This window comes from Anarhichas minor, unplaced genomic scaffold, assembly GCF_050575085.1.
Source record: "Anarhichas minor isolate MPS153535 unplaced genomic scaffold, ASM5057508v1 ptg000010l, whole genome shotgun sequence".
NCBI lineage: Eukaryota > Metazoa > Chordata > Actinopteri > Perciformes > Anarhichadidae > Anarhichas > Anarhichas minor.
In genome coordinates this window covers 16,294,125-16,315,223 of record NW_027466456.1, presented here as the reverse complement: position 1 = coordinate 16,315,223, position 21,099 = coordinate 16,294,125, and the positions used below count along the sequence as shown (strand labels likewise).

The 21,099-nt window shown below is 42.4% G+C and overlaps 1 protein-coding gene across 1 annotated transcript in view; it reads right to left on the bottom strand.

The window, feature by feature from the left end:
- LOC142946834 (ephrin type-B receptor 1-like) overlaps positions 1–20,716 on the bottom strand; it is a 72,302-nt gene extending 51,586 nt beyond the window's left edge. The window contains exon 1 of the mRNA XM_076088411.1: positions 20,623–20,716. Coding sequence (XP_075944526.1) covers positions 20,623–20,716 — 94 coding nt within the window. The remainder of the gene's footprint in view (positions 1–20,622) is intronic.
- Positions 20,717–21,099: the final 383 nt, after the last annotated feature.

Genomic DNA, 21,099 nt, shown 5'->3' with positions numbered 1-21,099 from the left:
GGCACACGGACCATTCTGAATAGAGCAGTTCAGTTGAACGACATGCGATAAATTATGAAGTCATATCATAGTGTTGTAGTAAAACAGGTCAAATGGGAATAGCCAAATTGGTCACTTGATATATAAGTGGGCCCACTGCAGTGACATATTGGTTCTCTTCTTATTTCTGAACCATAAAAACGGATAATAGGGCCTGATACAAATGATTTTATGTGTATGCCCGTATCAGTGTTTCAACTGCCACTATCATTTAATATAAGTAGTAATAAGATACTACTCCCCCCCCCCCCCCCCCCCGCAGAACACATCTTGAACTCCTCAAATTTAAAACTCCTCCCTCAGCTGATCTCCGCACACATGACAGCATTATGCACCAATGCACCATGTTGATATACTGTCATGCTGTTGTGTATGCGACATGTTGTGTGATATATGAAGGTTAAGTATATATAGGTTGTTATTTATCATGTGATGTTTTCAGATTTGTGCTGTTACACAGATTCCACCTGTGTTGAATTGAATTGAGCTGAATTAAAGATGCACTAGTAAACATTTCATATTACAGTAACAATGCAGCAAATGACCATGAGAAAGAAGTCGCACACAGTGACAAACCCACAGACAATTACCGCCAGACTCAACAGTCCTCCTTAGCTCTGTGGAGCATTTTAGCATCTTTCGGCTCAGCAACTTTTTTTTCCAGCTCCAGCAGACAGCTGTTTGCAGCAAAAGATACTTGGATTAGCCCACCTTACGCTGCCACATATGCCCAGCACCAAACAGCAAAACAATGTTAGCGACTAGTGGGTGAACATCGTGGAGCATTTAGAAGCTAAGGAGCCAGATGTTTCCCTCAGGTGCTGATGAAGACCCGACAGAGCAAAAAGGAGAGTGAATGTCGTACTTAAGATCATCGAGTAATGAGAAGAATGGGTCCGAATGAATGCTAATGTTGCTCAGCGTCTGCCAGATGTGTAAATAGGCAGCTGTTCCGCTAACACACACACACACACACACACACACACACACACACACACACACACACACACACACACACACACACACACACACACACACACACACACACACACACACACACACACACACACACACACACACACACACACACACACACACACACACACACACACACCATACCAGGTTAATGAGTTGATGTCAGTCTTGTGTTTATAGATTGTTCAGCTCCCCACAAGTGGCCAAAAACAGTTATATGACTCATATAACACAATATGACTGATATATCTTCAAAACATGTGAAACTTTTGACCCTTCCATAAACCCAATCCAAAGCAGCAGCATGAACAACCTGACCACAGGTGATAAACAGATAATAAATGGACACAGATTTAAAGACATTCCTCCACCCATCCATCCATCATCACACTCATTGTAGACGTTTTCAGGCCAAATGTGTCCACAGAGCAGTGTGCTGCTGTCACAGCTACAGATCTGTAGGATCGGATGTGAGCACAAGTGTAACCAATGCCTTGTCTTATCAGGTTGTTTTTCTCACTGCTGACACGCTGTTGTGAATGGGAGCTGGGTAAGGCGCAGGGCCACTGTGTTAAAAAGAACAACCAAGCTGTCACACACGAGCATTTATCTGTGTCGCAGTCTATTATTGAACAAGCATCCCAAACAAAAACACACACACACACACACACACACACACACACACACACACACACACACACACACACACACACACACACACACACACACACACACACACACACTTTCAGGCTCAGACTTTCTTTCTTTCTCTACCGTGTCCCTCACCCTCTGATTTCACCTCTCCTCTTATTCCCCTCTTCCCTCTGTTGTTAACAGCCTCGACCTAGAAAATTTGTGGTGTCACGATTTCGCTTGATGAAAGGAGGACATGCTCGTCACTGTTGGAAAAGATATCCCATCATCGCTGTCCTACAGACACCTGCAATCTGAAAAAAGGGCCGGTTAAATCCCCCGATACCTGTCCGTTTGAACAACTTACAGCTTTCTTCATTGCTTCTGTCTAGAGAATCAAGGTTGAGAAATGCTGGCACATAGCTCCTATAATGTTGGATTTCTTTACAATAGTATAGTTTGATGACTTGTCACAAAGACATATGATATGTTAGATAATTCAATACAACGCAGGAAAACAGGGCAGACCTGTCAACAAAATACATAACCTTTAAAGAAGCCGGGCAGGTTTGTGGCTTTAAAACACAGAAGATGTATCGTGGTCCTCCAGAATATGATTGCTTGTCAAAGTAGAGGCTTGTCACTATAAATACAACTGCAGCATATTGAGTTTTTAGACAACAGGGTGTGCTAGTCACTGTAAAATAAATATATAACTAACTTATTGTCTTTTAGAAAAGTGGCACAACAATAAAACGAGAACATATTGGGTTCGTATTTTTAGAGCCGAGTCCTGATGATGCCTCTCTCTCTCTCTCTCTCTCTCTCTGGAAGAAAGTTTAACATGAAATTGTCACTACCACAAAAAGAAACACGCACACACACACACACACACACACACGCACACACATGCACATACACCTACACAAACGTGTGCATACGCTCACTCAGAGACACAAGCTCTGTGTGAAGCATCCAGTCTGTCAGTGTTGCAGGATCCTTTGTGCCTTTGTGACTAACACAAGGGGAACAGGCCTCTAACTGACGTGCTCTGTATTTTAAGGAGAGCGACGCCTGTAGACACCACATTAAACATTTGTTAACGTGAATGTTGAGTGCTTTGATTGGACGGGTAATTCAGAAAGGCTGCATGAGTGGGCACCGGTGAGGCTGAGGCGCAAGTCAAAGTGTATGTGCTCACTGTGGAGCATATGGATGAGTGGGATGGGCAGCCATTTGTCCTATTTTGTTAGATGGGTATAAAAACAGATTAAAAAATTTAAAAAATGGGAATGTGTGATGGGGCTAAAGGACAATGGATATATACTTTGTTAGTAGGTTTGATTTCTGGTGTGCCTGAATAGAGTGTGCATGAAGACTGTCAGCATACATCTGGAGGCATCGGAGTGAAAACCAGGCGAGAGAGGAAACAGCTGTTGAATGCTGAAGCAAAGTGATGCCCCAATTCTGATACAGGCCTTATTTAGGAGACTGGAGATACAATGTGCTTCACAATGAACGCATTTCAATGTGACTTTTAACTTGTTAAACCTGAGGTGTTGACAATGATATTGTTACAGTCATAGATACAGCCTGATGTTTCTTCACACGACAGAGCCACATGTGTGCAACGCAGCAGGGAAGCATTATAATGATTAGGGAAACAGGAACAACATTGGTTCGGATAAGGAGTAGAGTAGAGGTTCGGTATCTGGATTTGAATCGCGAGAGAGCAAAGCCGGATTGATACATCCCAAGCTGCTGCTTGTTGTGTGATGTTTATCTGCGGAATAATATTTGACACTTGAAATGCACTGTAATCCTGATCAATGCAGCCCTCAACATGTGCTTCAGTTGCGTTCGATAGGAGATGAATGCTTCAAAAGGTCAAATCTAAAGCTAAATGGGTATCTCAGTGATTTAATATTGCACTCTCATAAAGTTGGGGAACTAATAAGAGACAGATTAAAAAAAAGGATTGGTCAATATTGAAGCAGAGACATCAGGATTTTTAGTCCCTAATATGAGTCGAGTTCCAGAAATGATGAATCACATTTTTCATGATACAACCAACATCATGTTTTTGGTACACCCCTCCCTTCATGAGCCCAACACCCACACCCACCCACATCCACTACTACTACTGCATTTAATGGGCTGATAATGATTATAATTGTCAAGTGAACTTCTACTGGCATCTGTTTGATAGCCAGAAACTTTTTTGTTGTTGTCATTTTTGATATGACATCTAGAGAGTACACTGTGAATGATACTACAACTTCAACTTTCACCAAACTCACAAAACTACGCAGCAAAATCCAGCAGGGCTTTAAGAGCATCAAGAGATTTCCAGTGTTTCCACTGAGTGTGTCGCAGAGCTGCCAGTCAGAAATGAAAGATGAGTGGGACACGAAATCAGACGAGGCAGAACTGAGAGCTCCACATTGAAGCATTACAGCTCCAAACGCCAACATTTAATCTCCATGCCCCCCCGACATCAAAGCCCTAATCCCCCACATTTCTCATCAAATCAATCTTGAGTAAATATACTCCCATTATATACGTCTTTTGCATTTTGACATGTAAACTGACAATAATTTAGAAACCCACTGGAGTCCATCAAAGTGGGGCGTCAAAATAATTGTACATGTGACTCAGACAAATCCTGATAGAAGAGGACTTGGTAGCTGAATAGAACGTAGCTGAAAGGAAATGGGCCACAGTGTGCATTGTGTGTCTAAGTACTGTACATCTACAACGCGTCTCAAACAGCGACAAGATCATCCTGTTCACAAAGAATACACCCACAGCAGCATTACAGCCTCTTAAGTTTATATAAGTGCATTCAGGAGGCAATGTGGATCGTGAAAAAGAAGTCAAAAAAAAAAATGACACATCTTCAGCGTATTGAAGAACGCAACAAGCCGACATTTTCATCCGAGCCCACAATTACACGTCTTTGTCAGAAGAAAGAGTTCCTTTGAACTGCGCTGAATGTGGTCGCGTTCTTAAAATAAGCTAGTTGTTTTAGCAAACATTAGACATTGGAGAAATAATATAAAAACATACTAGGGCGGCAACTAATGATGATTTCTGTAATGAAAATTATATTATTGATTAAATGTATTCTCTTCTTCTGAAGTAATCAATTTATTATTTGTTCTGTAAAAAACAAAATACCATAAAAGAAAAAACCCAGGCTGACATATAAAAGGATATTCAGTTAAATATGATAGAAGACAGAATGAAAGAAAGCTGGCAAACTTTGCATTGGTTATTCCTTAAAAATTGCATAAACAATTGTCCAATTTTAAAAATAGTACTTTTCTATAAATTAACTAATTGATTTATTAACTAAAAATGTACTAACAACTTCAAAAAAGACTAAATAGAGCTTTGATTGACATAATCAATAATGATCCATTGTAATTGACACATTTCTTATCTACAGTATGTATTTGTTGAGTCTAGCCACAATAATATGTATATGGTGTCAGAATCAACTTATGTTTTCAAAGACAGCATTAATTAATTCATGTATTCTCCGTGTCTTTTTCATCAGTTGACATATTTGACTCTTGCCTTGCCATACATGCAAAAAGCAACAAGGCAATTTTGGTGTTGAGTGTTAATTATAGCCGTCATTCACTCCATAATCATAAGAATACTAAACGAGGACAGAAAAAGACCCGTTAATGTATCACAATAACGAAAAGTGAAAGCCCTTCTCTCAGCTGAAAATGTCAACTGTCAAAATGTCAACTGTCATTAATGTTCCTGTGTCAGTATCATCACCATCCTCTGAAATTCTGACAGCAACTGACAATGAAAGCATGACCATCATATTTTTCTTTTTCCTTTTCCATTGTCTTTTGGGTTGCCAGGTAAGATTGAAAACAAGGTAAAACTAAGTGATCTGTAAGTGCAGATTTTATTGTTTTTTTAGGTTCAGGGAATCTACGCTGGTTTTCCAGTTGGCAGGTATGTTGTTTGTTTAGGAGTAGGGCTGGGTGATATGGACAACATCTCCTATTCATAAATATGTCTTTTAATATCTTGAATAATAAATTAAATAACCACTCGGTAAAGCCTATTTTTGTATACCCCCTTGTGAATTAAATACATGACAAATGAAAAGTATTTTCTTAGGTGCAAAATGAACAGGATCTCTGTTTGTTTACGAGTTAGTATGTGCTTGTCATTATCAATTTAGACGACCTAATTGTGTATCATGATATCTCAATATATGATTCAATCATGATATGATTCATTTAAACATGAACATGTTCTTTAATTTACTGACATTATACACCAGCACAAGCATGACCCGACAAGCCAATCAATATTTCCCAAAAATCAAAGCACATCACCAAGCCATGCCAGTGTTAGTCGTATCCCATCCCCCTCCCATATCTGGGATACAAGAAGATAATTACAAACAAGCAGACTCCAGCTTTAAGCATGAGACTGCTAACCTTGCTTTTCCTTGCTTGGCATAAAAGAGGTTGTCTAATCGTCTAATTGGTATTCATTTAAGGCAGACCATTAGTCACAGATCTGTTCATCACACGTCAGCATGTGTCTCCGCTTGTCTCCCTGGAGACAGCCAGAGAAAGACAGAAATGAAGAAAGAAAGAAAGAGAAAGATATCAGCTGACCACATGCCACCATGCCTCTGCTGTATCTCCCCTGACAGTCTCACTCTATCAGAGGGCTCAATCTGTTGACAGATGTTCTGCCGAAGCCAGCCTGGAAGACATCCGCTCGCTCAGCGAGACACCTTGCGCTCACTCGGAGTGTGCAACATGTCTGAGAGACACATGCTCGCACAGTATGAAGCTTGGTCCAGTCAGCGTGGAGCTGCACACACTACCAGGCTCACTGTGGACCACAATGTGAGGGTGGAGCCCTGAGAGGAAGACACCTTTGTAGATCATGAGGCAGCACTGGGTTGGTGTTGTCTATATGTTACTAATGGATATAGAAAGTCTACTATTAGTCTCTCTTCTCATGCAGACAGATAGCTTTGGTTGTATATGTTGAGGCTTTGAGACTTCTTCAATTTGTGCATTTTCCACCAATAAAATGGATGTGAGATTAAAAGGGTTTGTGGTGCTCACATTGAAAACAAGAAACCCACAGCTAAAACAAATATTTCCTTTTTCCTTTTTTCAAACCAAAATTGTCAGATATTCTCAGAACTGCCTCTCAAATGTGATAAATTGCTGCTTTTCTCCATCTTATATCAATGTTCACTAAACATCTTTGGTTCAGATGAAAACAAGACATTTGAAGACGTAATCTTTTGTGAAGCAGTCATTTGTGAATCGCATTTTTCCCGAAAGACAACACGATATTACAATATCCAAAAATCTAAGACAATATCTATCCTGATATCCAGACATGGACAAAACACAGATATATTACCCATCCTAAATCGGTGTCTTTATTTTAAGAGTACATAAAAGATTCAACCTTTGAGGATTGATTTTGGCAGAGAAACTTAATCATGATCAACAGAAAATCAAAAGACGTCACACATTGCTGAGCAAACTGTGGATTACTAACCAATTATTTTCAAAGGATACTGAAAGACAATACCCACCCTAGCCACAGCCTGTTCACCCTGCTGCCGGCTGGCAAGCGACAGAGGCATCAGCTGCCGTACCACCAGACTTCAGAGCAGCTTCTTTCCTCAGACTGTGAGACTCCACCTCATCCTCCACACAGCATTAACACAGAACTTTCTGTTGTGCTCGTTTTAGACATTACCATACCACTACCTTTTGCACTATACACTCATTCCCACTATAAACCAAAGTCTATATACCATCATTTAAAAGACTTCTATTACTCTGACACATACTGTACACACGTTCTGTGTTTATACATGTATGAATGATCATGTACATAAAGAACTGCATGTGTTGTTTTACTTTATTCAAATCAACGTTGACGTCTCGTATCACATGGGGAACAAACACCGATCTCCTGGGTGAGAGATTGCCGTTTTTGGACCCATCCACCCGCCCTGTGTGTGCTTTAGCAATCTTTTTACTTCATCGGTCATGATTGATCGATAACATACAAAATAATTTCGTGGGATATCTACGAACTACGACGCATTTTGTTTTTTGTAAGTGTAGCTACAAATGCTGGATGAGACACTCGTACAATTGAAATGGAAATGACTTTAGTCTTTAGGTAATTACACAATCACTTTGGCAATAAAATAACACAATATGCAATACCCCTCCCCCCCCCCCCCCCCAACGTAACACAGTAAAAAACAAGAACAACGTAACAACATGGACATTTTTGTAAAGACTTAAAGAATTTAGGATAAAGCTACAGTTTATTACGCCCGCCACAACTTGTAAATCAACAATATGAAATAGTCTATGAAATAGTAGTTGCAAATAGATTCCTAACACATTTTTACTAATTTATCATCACTGTTCCAAACAGTGGCATAGACATTTTTCGATTGCTGTATGAGATGCTTTAACATGTACCATTTCATATCTCCTGTTACTCATTTAAATTCTGAGAGGCCACTTTAAACATTTTGGAGAGGTGCTGCGAAATCAAGTGCCAGCACTGAACAGACATGAAAAACTCTTCAAAATCCATTTCCCTGTTCATAAACCCACCAGTTTTGTGTCACGGAGGTGAGGGGAACAGATTTAGACGTGAAGATATGTAATTTAAGAAGCAGAGTTCGCCCAAAGGTGGCCTGTACCGTGAAATGCCACAGCTATTTTCTGAGTCAGTGACGATGGTTATGTAAATGCTGCATGCGAGCTCAGGTAAACCAAGCATACCTAAACAATTTCAGCAATGCGAGAGACACGTTTGGCCGTGGGAGCAGAGCGTTAACTTTGCTCCTCGAGGTAGAAGCCTTCGGAGGATGAGTTGCTGGTGGGGGTTTGAGGAAGGACAAAGTTCAGTTCATCTCAGAGAAAAGATCACACGTTTGATAATAATCAGCTTCAGATATCACTCAGATTTTAACCTTGTCTTTTTTTCTCCGAGTTTAGTTTTACCATCAGCAGTGTTTCCACGTCACTTTGATGGGTACCAAGCTCATCATCTGTGCCCTGAAGATGCTGATGGTGTGTGTGTGTGTGTGTGTGTGTGTGTGCGTGTGTGAGGGTTGTCAAAGTCAAGTGTTGGAGTCTAGTCAACCGCATTGCTTCGCTTGAGTGCATTTATACACATATATGCACACAGTTTGATCTACTGTAATAGAGATGAGCCTGTGACTCTTCCTGGATCCATCCTCAGGGCTGCAACACAACAGCTGCATCCAACTCCACTTTTCTTCTGTGAATGTCTGCTTCCCTCCCTCCCCATCTCCACCCTCTGCCTCATCACTGCTGTCTTTTACTTTCGGAGGGTCTTGAAGCGCAGCTTGTCAGTGTTCAAGTATAAATTGGGTCCCCGACTGAGTGCAAGCCTACTCTTTGCTGTGGCCTTCCTAAATCCCTTAAATATATACTCTACACTCAGAGAAGCAGTGTAGAGCAAGTGATGTACAAGTTGGACTGCAACACATAACTGACGTTATGTTTTCCCTGACAAAATATTAGGTAAATATTTGATCAATTTCACCAGTCAGGGCGCGATTATGTTTGTCAGACAGACTGCTTAGTTCAACAAAACACCTATTACCATTTATTTTTCATGTGTCTGGTAGTCATCAGCATCTTGGCAAAAATTCTACTGTAAACAATGTGACAGAGTTGCAATGCAATTTGTCCTAAAATGTTCAGTTTGTTGAGAATACGTCCTCTTCCTTCACCGTGTGTGTAGGTTCACAGTTATGCAGCAAGTTAAACATACTTCCAATAAAAGCTGAAGACTTTTGAAGAGTTTGCCTTTGAAATGATGCATTAATTATAAATGTAGAAAAAGATAAGACACCTTAAACACTTAGTTAAATGCAGCACAGTAAAGGCCTTTACACAACCCGGGGGGGGCGTGGCAGATAAACAACATGAAAAAGCTAAATACTTCACCGCAAATATTTGGTATCAAAACCCTTCATACCGGCAGAGATGTGAATTTTGCTACACGTTAACAAAATAATTTGTTCAGGCAAAGGACTCAACCGGGGTCAAACGCATTGTACATGTCTGGGCTTGTATTGTGAAAGGTAAGACCGGAAGGAGTGGATCTGGTATGCGCTGCCTTTCTCAAACTTGAAAAGGGTTAAGGTTAGCCGTCTTGGTCCGGACTATGGAGCCTCCCTGTTGTTGTACACTATAGTGTACATTTTTAATAAGTCCCTTTCACACAACGTGATTGGTTGATGCCTTTATTCGCAGTATGAAAACCAAAAAAATGTATTGATATATGAATTAATCCCACCAAAAAACGCCCCCCCCCCCCCCCGCTGTTAAAATGCCTACTTTGTGAGGAAAGGAGTAAGCTTCCTGGCAGACTGACTTTCTCTTCGGCATGACAGCTCACCGTTAGCGTACCGATGGTTCCGTCAGAAAGAGCTGCAAGAGTCATGAGCTTGAAGAGCATACACCAAAGAGGTCAGTGTCCCAGTGAAGGAGATTTTCACCAAACAATCAATTATACTGTACGTTACTGTGTACTCCAGGCCAGGAGCCACATAAAAAACACATTGAGGTGAAGAAATGTGTAAGAGCTCAGAAGTGTCCAGGTGGACCATTGGCTTAAAGCACACACTGTATGTTTGCAATGTAGCTGAATGTTTGCAGTGTGGATATTGAATTTGGCTCACGACCAACAGAACGTTGCACGCATTGTACCTCACATCTCTTCTATCTTTATCTAAGACGATACCTGAAAGAACAACAATAAAAAAAGAGGTTGCTATATTTTGCTTACTTGTGTATGAGTTCACAGCTTTAAAATGTTAATTCCACAGCAGTCAGAAATTGCAAGTCTGGATTACAAGGCTGCTAACAGCCACTCAAACACTAAGAGCTTGTTAAAATGGCTCCCCAGTGGGAGGGACCTGACACTTATTGGCTCTCTGCTCCATATATCAAACTGCAGACGGCTAACCACCAGGTTCATCGTCTCTCCATTGATGTCTCTTTCTGTGCTTTAACTCGTTTTCGTTCTTCCTCCATCCCTCTTTTGTGCTCTCCATCTCTCAGGAGATTTTCTATCAGAACTGATGTCACGCAGAGTAAAACTGTCAAACTAAAATTGTCCTCCGTCGCCTGTCTGCTCTGCCCTGGTTTTTGCTTTGCCCCTGTTGTGATGAAAGTTTAGTCGAGAAGAAAAAGAAAAAAGCCTGAACTGTTGGGTCTCGATACGTGCACTGTTCAAGCATGTGACATTTTGCCAGATAAAAGCCGACACTCAGAGTACACATGTCGGACCTGAACAGTAATCTCTCTTTTTCCTGCGGTCAGTTTCCATCTATTCCAGAGCAGAATCACTGAATATACCCACACAGCTCCAGCAGAGCAGCTTATAGCGGTCTGGGGCAGCCTGTGGCTGTAAAAGGCAGGTGTGGATGAAACCGAGCAAGTGTGAAGCAGCTTTAAAAGAGCATGGGCGCTTGGTCAACCTACCGTGAGTTGATGAAGTTTAAACTGAAATGGCAACACCGGATAATATTACCTGTACTCGGCGCAGGTAGAGAACTACAACTATGAACTGATTTTGCTTGTTTTGTTTTTTAATACTTTCTGACAGCTGCTGAAAATGGGAGATTTCAACGAGACCGTTGATTCTCCAGCTTCTCAATTGTGAGGATTATCTTTAGGTTGTTGCCTGCTGGTTGACATCACCTTGATCATGATAGACTTTTGTTTTTTTTACTGTTTTTGACTAAATGTTTAAAGGAAAGATTCACAGTTTTTCAAGTCCATCTTAAAATATTAGTCAGGTGCCCATTTGAATATTGAAAGAGGTTTTCCAAATGCACCTCCAATGTAGTTAGTGGTGATGCTCCACAAGCACTAAGGCTGATTACTTACCGCAGCAGCCTGGGTTTAAACCTCACCCGTGTCCCTTTGCTAAAAAGTGCTTAGTGGATATCTCTTCAGTCACAGCCTTTATAGAAAAGAACATTTCTTGTTTTCCTCCACTGCAGCTTAACAGTGAAACACAGAGAGGGAATCTAATTGAAGGATATCAACATTTGTCTAACTCCGAATGCTGATGCCTCATATTAACTTCAGATAAAGCTGTTTCCCACTGAACGAGGGCTGTGGATTTCGTCCCCCATTACTTAGATTAGAAGCACATCACGAGGGAATACAGCCCGTATCAACAGGAGGAATGAATACAGCCGGCAAAACATACTTTCAAATCCAAAACTGATTCAAATTCCAGATGAGGCACTTTCCTCCCCCCCCCCCCCCCCCAAAAAAAAAAATTTTCAAGGTGAGGCGAATTCACTGATGTGCGTTGTCCCACCCATTATGTTCTCTCCCCATTTTCTTTTGCTTCAACACTCACACAGTCCTTAATATCCAGCATGGCTATCTGTGAGACCCATATGCCCACAGCAGGATCCCTGAAGATGCTGGCAGAGAGCCCACTCTCATCCAGCAAATAAATAATGGGCCATTATGTTCAATCATATGCTGAGCCATAAAGGTCTAAAGCTCAGAGCTGCAGTATGCAGCATACAGAGGGAAGAACAGGAAAGAACACAACCGAATAGAACCTTCAATAATACTCCGATACTACTGTTAATTACTCAACAGCAAAGGTAATTTGTGACGTTATCCCACTCGTTACATTACTCAGTCCCATCAAGGATGCTTTTTAAATGACTTCAACACCTGCTCACCCACATGTTACACATTCTGTGTTTAACACATGTAAAACGATGGGGTTGAACCATTTTCAGTCTACAGTTTGGAGGTATATCCATGAACATCTAGCTTATGTCAGGACACTTTGCGTTAGACCCGGTCACTGCACACAGGCTGTCCGCTCAGTGAAGCTAAGGGACCGTAAACACCTGCCAAACCTGAGCAACCCTGTGATTACTGGTTGAAGGTTGCGACGTTGGCAAGCTAACACAAAACAGCATGTACTGTAAGTGAGACAACTTGGAGCTACCTGGAGAAGCATTTTACCTCGAACCGCCTCCCCACACCTCGAGCTAAGCTGACACGTCTTGTCCGCTAAACACTAAGAAAACACAAAACAAACGCCACGCTGCCGGTGCGACAGAGAACAATCCCCAAAAATGTCAAAGTTACTGGGATTAGTAACCAAAATGTTCATGAATGTCAGACTGTTCAGACTCAGTTATGGCTTACTGATTGTATGCAATTACTCTCTATCAACAAATTCAGGACACGGTTTTGGTATCAGAGGTTTCTGCTTCAATCAGGCTTTGAATGAATGCAGGTAAACAATCAGCATGGAGAGCAAAAGAGGCAGAACGCATTGGCTGAAATTCAATCTTGGAACACACCGGCTATCATCTGATGATGATTTAGCTTTTTATTGGTTTGAAATGAGCTCGTTAACTGGCTACTCGTGAAACAAACGTACATGTTGTCTCTCAACTCCAGTCTCACATCTCAAGTTGCTTATCCGACTGGAGACAAATGAGCAGTGCATGGAAAAGGAAGGCTTGGCCCGGGTATCTGCTGGCTTTCACCAGAACCCCAGAAATACATTTGAACATTTTTATAAACCATGCAGTTATTTCAACAGATAACAGGGATTGAGCGACAATGTAGAGGATAGTTAGTTACAGCCATAATATAAAAACGTGTTCACATTCCATCCAGGTTTGACCTCATTGTTCTTGGATGTAATTGTGATATTCATTTTTTTTTTTTTTAAGTGTGTTACTTAACGTTCTGTATACTTCAAGCCAGCACCACACAAGAATATGCATGTAACACTTCTGAGGTGGAATAATGGTGCTGTGCCATCACAGGAGATCTAAAAGAACTGCAATCTGGAGCTATCTTTCCTTCCCATTATGCCTGATTTGCATTCAAAAGAAGTAAATGCATATTTCAAATTCTCTCATTCTCCCTGTTTTTTCTTGTCTACGGCCGGCGGGTATAGAGGTCAGCGAGAGGCCTGAGGTCGAGATGAAATAAGGTGTTTATCTATTGGTGAAGTCTACTGCAAGAGCGGAGAGAAATGGTTTTACCTTTGCCTGAAACAACATTGTTTTGCCTTAGCCTGAAACAAAGGGCAATTGTTGCTATCGCTTACCTTGCATGTGGAGGAGACAGAACAACTCCAGGAGCATGCCATTTCCATCTGTCTAGTACGGCGATGTATTGATGTGACTCTTTGAGCTGCAAATTAGTTGAAGTGACAGCATAATGGATCCAAGTGAAAGGAAAAGAGGGAATTTTAGGTGAAAACAAAGGATTCTTTCATTCCTTTTATGCCCACCAGAGCTCTGTATCAATTATAGTCTCATATCTGGGAAATATAATCTATTTAGACCGGTTTGTTATGCAAATAACCTGAGGAGTTTGGGTGGTGAAGTGTTTTATTATGCACAAGCCTTCTGCTTCTCTCTGCAGCTAAAATCAATTTACGCTTTTTTTTTCAAACATGTCAGTGATGGCAGCTGTGGAGGAGAAATAGTGATTGGAGGTAAATGTTTGTAATAAAGGTGCTTAGATGCTGATTGACTGTTGTTAATATGAACCGTATTTTGACTGAGCAGGTTGCAGCACTTCTTAGATGAGCTAAGACACCGGCGCAGATTTTCCATGTCAAGCTCAAAGCTGCTATATGATCCCCTCAGCTCTACTGAGAACTTTAGTGTCTCTCAGCTCATTGTTTTGGTCTTTTGGTTCACTCTAAATGCTCCACCTTATTTCCAGCAGGCAGCTGCAAAAAAAGCCCTGATAGACCGACAGTAGACTGCCTAGATTCATCAGGTGAACAAAACGACGACTTTTAATGAACGCTATTGTTGCTCTGTAACTGATGTTTAAATAGGCAGCTGTTTGCACACACTTAACATGCACATCGATCTTATCGTAGAATTGTTCCGATACCTATACCAGTATCAGAAGTTCCTCAGATACAGCCTGAAGTACTGGATTGGGTATCTGCAAGTCCACAAGTCCATATGCACTGTTCCAATATCAGGTTATTATATGGTTTATCAGATCATTGGATTGGCTCACTCGTTTGTTACTTCCATCGTCAGCTCTGGAAAAAAAACGATCGCCGAGTCCAAAATAGTTGTTGGAAGTAGCCAACGAGTGAGCCGTCTCACGTCTTTCTCCTCTCTGTTGAGAGTTGCACGTGCGCTGTACCGATCAAGCAAGTGCTAGCGGAGAGTGTGACGTTACAGCTAGCAAGTTGTCAGCAATTTGAATTGGTATCGGGAAGGAAGAAATAGTGGTAGCGGACATCTTTACTTTGTCAGGTGATAATGTGCAAATGTTGTGTTTACAGATTGTTTTGCTGCCCTGAAGTGTGCAAGAAAATGTATTCAGCAGGTTAAAGGTTTCCGTTGTATGTGCAGACCACTGATGCATTCTCTGCAATTTAAGATCAATTAAGGACTTTTGGAAAGTTGTAGGATCTAAACCTGTAACCTCTACATAGTGATACTGTGGATGCGCTTCAGCTCTCGTGCAATACTATGATTTTTATCTTTCTTTTTACATTCTGTTGTTTACCTGAGTCCTAGACTCAGTCACTAGTCACAATAGTGCGAGCACAAAGTGCCAAATAAGGTCTCTGTATGTAATTCAGTTACACTGTACTGGTTTTGCTACAGCCAGAACTTTAGACTTGAGGACTTGGCAGCGAAAAGAAGTTTACTTTTCAACCCTCACGTTTTGCATTGTAACATTCTGTAATGAAAGACGAATGAGAAACTAGCTGAAAAACTAGCTAAAGCTGCAGATACAGTATAAACTATTGCACATCAAGTTGCACAGATCTCATCCACAACCCACATTAGACAGAGGTGTACATTGTGACCCAAACATTTGGTATAGAAATTCTGCCAACAGTACGCATGAACAAAAAGCTATCTTTCCTCCGTAATTGACACGACTGACTTATCACAACAAGTTCTCCCTCGAATGCTCGAGGGACTGTCGAGTTGTGTGAAAATTCACAGCCAAGCCTGTGAAGATACATAGTCAAGGATATCTTTTCACACTAATAGAAGTTATTAATCACACCTCAGTCAACATTGAGCATGTTTTGTTGGAAATTACTTCCTGAACTACTGAAAGCTGTGATATTGCGGTCTGATAGCCCGCGTGGGATCAGGGAAGCAGAGTTTCCAAAACCAGACTCACTGATCAGAAATAGATTCTTGATGCCCAATTCACTGTGGGAAGCACACAGCACCAAAGCCCAGGAATCTGAGTCTCTCAGCAGAAGGTAAATATCCCCACAGCTTCCAAGTACCTTACAGAAGAAAATGTATTCTGAAACAATTTGAATGCTACATGGAAATAAATATTTTATACTGACGGGAGGCCCTGAGGAAAGATAGACTGGGAAACACTGGAGCAAAAAGCCTGAGGACCGGTGTGAAGGATCTTCTTCCAGGCTCCTACTTTTCCCCAGTTCAACAATCTGTCTGTCACATTGAAAACCTGTCACCAGATGAATATAGAAACCACATCTTTAAAACATGAGCTGGCAGAGCATGGTGCAGGGTACAGTATGTCTGCGTGTGTGTGTGTGTGTGTGTGTGTAGGTACGTGTGGCGGCAGTGCCGTGTGCGTGCAATGTATCATCTGCATGTCTATTTGCAATAAGTATGTGATGGGTTTCCCTGAGGAAATAATTTGTTCATCATTAGTTGCAAGCACACACACACACACACACACACACACACACTTGTTACACGTTAATAGCAGCATAAACAAAACGGATCTACGATATTTAACCTTTAGCGTTCCCAGAAGATGACAGATGGGGCTCGACACGTACGTGTTTGGCTCCGGGGGGGGGGGGGGGGGGAAGGACCAAAATAGGTTACGTGTAGGAGCAGAATGATATGTGCAGTTAATCATACGTGCAGTGCATTTTTTACATGGAGTCATGCCGCACCAACAAACAAATTCAGGATCGCTCATTTAGGCTCCGACTACAGTAGCAGCTCTTGCATGGAAAAAGTCGAAAGAAATTAACTCCTCGACCTCTCAACACTCAACACTGACACAAATCAGCAATTTCAGTGGCAGAGCCTGCTGCTGACTGAGCGTTTGGTTCAGACACAGATGACTTTGCCGCCCCTCCCAAGGCTTGTTTGCGGGATATGTAGCACTTATACCGAACAATATCCCCTGGGTCAGGGTTTGCATTGACTTTCAGAATTACAGGGTCAAAATATGGATTACTGTACTGCATTTTGGGATCTACGAAAAGGTGTAAGCCCCGAAGGAATGTAAAGGTCGCTGTATTTGTGCAGGCAACGCAGATGACAGCAAGCAGCTATAGCCAGACGGATGTTTTCATCATACTTTCATACCTGAGAGCAAACGTTTCCAGTATTTTTGGCCCAAATCTGCAAAGACTGCCTTACTTTAGGCTTTCAAAAAGCTGCTGCCGGGTACATTTGTAAACAACAGATATGATCAAGACAAAAATATTTCAAATCAAGCAACGCACTCACTTCATACACAGCAGTCAGCAGGGTTTGGAAGCAGAAAGAAGATTCGAGAGAAGCAGAAAAACACAGAGGCAAATAGAGAAAACACTCAAGTATGAATAATACTGGATTTTTAAAGTGAATGGCAATCAGTTTTTGAGATTCACAAAGAGAGTGCATGGCTTCTCCATCGATTATTTCATTTATCCATTAACTATTGTATCTCTGAAATGCCGTTCCTACTTAAGCGGCCTTAATGTGTTAGTTTATCTCTGTGTACTGTAGTCTGGAGTCCATTTAAAGTGAAGAAGAAAAAAAGGCACACTGTGCCGGTTATGACAGCTGATTCTATACCTGTAGTGTGGACCTACAGGCACAAACTTTCAACAAACTTTTCAAAAGATTGTTTCCACAAGCTCTTCTTGTTTTGGGTGGGCTGGGTCTGAGAATCACAACATGAAGCGTCAATTAACTGAATATTGCACCTTTGTGGACTAATCATTTATCTGTGGTTCGGTGCGCGGGCCTCGGCAATGCCAAAATATAAATGATAAGACATTTTATACTGTTTGCAGATATATATCTTCATATCGCCCAGACTTCTGGAAAGTTATGAAGGACATTTTTCCACATTTCCATTAATTGACCATTTAAGAAGATAATTGGCAGACAGATTGATAAAAGAATCTTGAGCTGCAGCCCTACAACGGATTAAACTCCGATCAATACTCATAAATCGATGCTGATATATCTGTGAGAGGCTAATATCAGCCAATAATATCGGCCCGGTGAATGTATTAATCGGGCTCTTGCAAAAAAACGTCTGAAAGTTCACAGAGAAGTGTGAAAGAGTTCACAGAGCAGAGATAATAGCAGTGACTGTGTCAGCAGTGGGTTCTGTTTTACACCAACAGACTCAGATCAGCTTATGCATCAGTTCATTAAGCACCTACTTACCATGAAAAGGCTACCGTGACCACAAAACAACCCACCACCCACACTGTACCCATTTGTCTCTCTTCTCCATCTTAACCTCTTACCTCACTCCCACACACACACACACACACACACACACACACACACACACACACACACACACACACACACACACACACACACACACACACACACACACACACACACACACACACACACACACACACAGTGTTCTGTTTAATCAAAACAGACCTGCTCATTTACATGTCTCATAATGTTGGAGACTCACTACGGAGCCCGTCATTACGCGCACCATTAAAACACAGCAGTAGACTAATCTAGCGCTTCCGTAAGGCACCAGCAGCAGCAGCAGCAGCAGCAGCAGCAGCAGCACCAGCAGCAGCAGCAGCAGGAGGAGCAGCAGCAGGAGGAGCAGGAGGAGACGCGGTAGAGGACATGGGTCCCTGTCTCTCTGACAGTGCTTTAAACTGGCTTTATTCATACATACACGGTAGAATTTTTTCTTGTTAGTCTGGGCGATCATGCAACTGTGAGGCATGACTTGCTGGTATTGCACAAGGAAGCTGTCTCGGCCCCCTGCTGTTTCCTGATATATGCTTCCATCAGGTGACATCAGCTACAAGTTCAATCCAAAATCCAACGGCTACACGGATGACACACACATATACATGTTGGTTGAGCAGACTAAATCAAAATGACCGTCTGTTTGGCCTTGATGCAACAATGGATGAGTGTCTATCCTTTTAAACTAAACTAAGATACAAACAGAGGTACTGCTACTGGGACCTAGAAGGGGGATCTTGTGGGGGAGCAGCAGTGGCGGGAGCAGTAGGAGATATGAGTGGGAGAGGAGCAGCGGGAGGAACAGATATAGGGAGGATGTCGGAGCAAGGAATGCAGCTGGAGCAGCAGGTAAAGTGTAAGAAAGAGCAGCGGGTGGAGCAGGAAGTGATGCATGGCCGGCAACAGGAAGAGGAGATACTTGCAGAGGAGCAATAGGAAAAACAGTAGGTGATGTTTGGGGGAGAGAGGGATAATTAGTAGGAGGTCATGCTTGAGGAGGAAGAGGAGGCAGGCAATCGATGGATCGATTCTTGCATGGGGACGAGCAGGAGGACCGCCAGTAGGAGATGCTTGGAGAGGAGCAACAGGAGAAGAAGTAAGTAATGCTGGCAAGGGTGGCTGGAGGCGGACTTGGTTATTCTTAAGGAAGAGGAGAAGTAGTATAATTGGATGTTTGGAAAGGAGAAGCAGGAGGTGATGCTTAGGATGAAACAACCCAGCGATGCTTGGGAAGAAATGGCAGAAGGAGCATTAGTAAATGCTTAGGAAGGAGCAGGAGCAGCTACAGCTGTCAGAGAGGGAGCAGCAGGAGGTGATGCTTTTGGAGGAGCAGTATTCTGGGCGAGGAGCAGTGGGGGCTTCGTAATGCATTGAGAGAAGGAGCAGGAGGTCACACTTGGTGAGGTGCAGCAAGATAATTGGAGAGAGACGCGCTGCCAGCAGGAGATGCGTGAGGAGAAGTAACAGAGGGAGCAGTTGGTGATCCTCGCAGAGAAGCAGCAGCAGCAGTAAGATATGCTCAGAGAGGAGCAGCAGCAGCGGGAGGTGCTTGTGGAGGAGCAGGAGCTAAAGAGCAGCAGGGGCATCAGTGATGCTTTGGGAGAAGTAGCAGGAGATCATTCTTGGAGAGGTGCAACAAAAGAGGCAGCAGGTTATGTTTGGAAAATGGGTAGGAGCGGGAGGAGGAGGAGAAGCAGGGAAGGTGGCAGCCGCCACTGCTACTATACAGCTGTGAGCTATAATTATGATTCACGTTGCCACTCCAAGTGTGCAGCAGCGAGTGTGTTAATACTCCAGTGCACTCAGAAGGTAGAAACACAATGATGTTACGAAACACCACACAATATATGCTTCAGCATCAGAGAACATTACAAAATTTGATTATGGGTGAGTACCTGGTGTAATTCAAGCCTTTAATTTCATAATAATGCATAATTATATATATATATTTACTATAGAAGACAATTAGATGATTGTATAAATGCAGAATAAACATTTCCAGAAGAGCATGCTGGAGCAGTAGCACACAGAGCCTGTAGCTTACTTATTTTGTAATTTCATATAATACAGAAATGTGGGCTGTGACTTCAATAAGCCACAGCTGCATTCCTGTACAGTCCAAAATGCCACAGTTGAGAGGTAAATGAACCCGATATGAAACCCGACGCACCCTGACCAACAAGGAAAACTTACTGATAAATCCTACAGAAGTGTCACTCAGACTAAATGTCAAAATGTAAGTTCATGTTAGAAAGTTAAAGTCCATGAGAATATAACAAAGAGAATAAGAAGCAGGTCAGTTGACAGGACAGCTTTTTACCACAGTTAAATTCATTCAAGCCGTCACCCTGCACCATCGGAACAGACAAATGTCCCCCTCTTTGCACACTTACCTTCCACTGCGCACACCGAAGTAATCACACAGAGAAGCACCGCAACCCAAGTGGCCCGCATGGCCAAAATCACTCCCCGGCTGTCCTCTCTCATTAGCCGGCTGACAGTACCAAAAAAAAAATCCCACAGAAACAGGCTGTATTCCTCTGGTTGACAGTCACATCTCAGCCCCCAATGTGTGTGTGTGTGGGGGGGGGGGGGTGCGCGTTGTATGTATGTGCTTCACTGGCAGAGTCAGCGGGGACTGGAGCGGATACACTCGCTGGTGGATCTCCGGCGCTCTCTCGCCTCTCGCCCCTTTCTGTCCAATCAGGCGACAGTATGGCGGATCGTAAACCAATCACCCGTTCCCTTCCACCTGACCTACGCTGAATGCCCAATGGACAGGTCTCCCCCCCTTAGCCCTGGCGTGGCGGCTTGTGTGACGGGACAGCGACACCCAGCGGTCAAACGGCAGTAGAGCAATTCAACTGAGA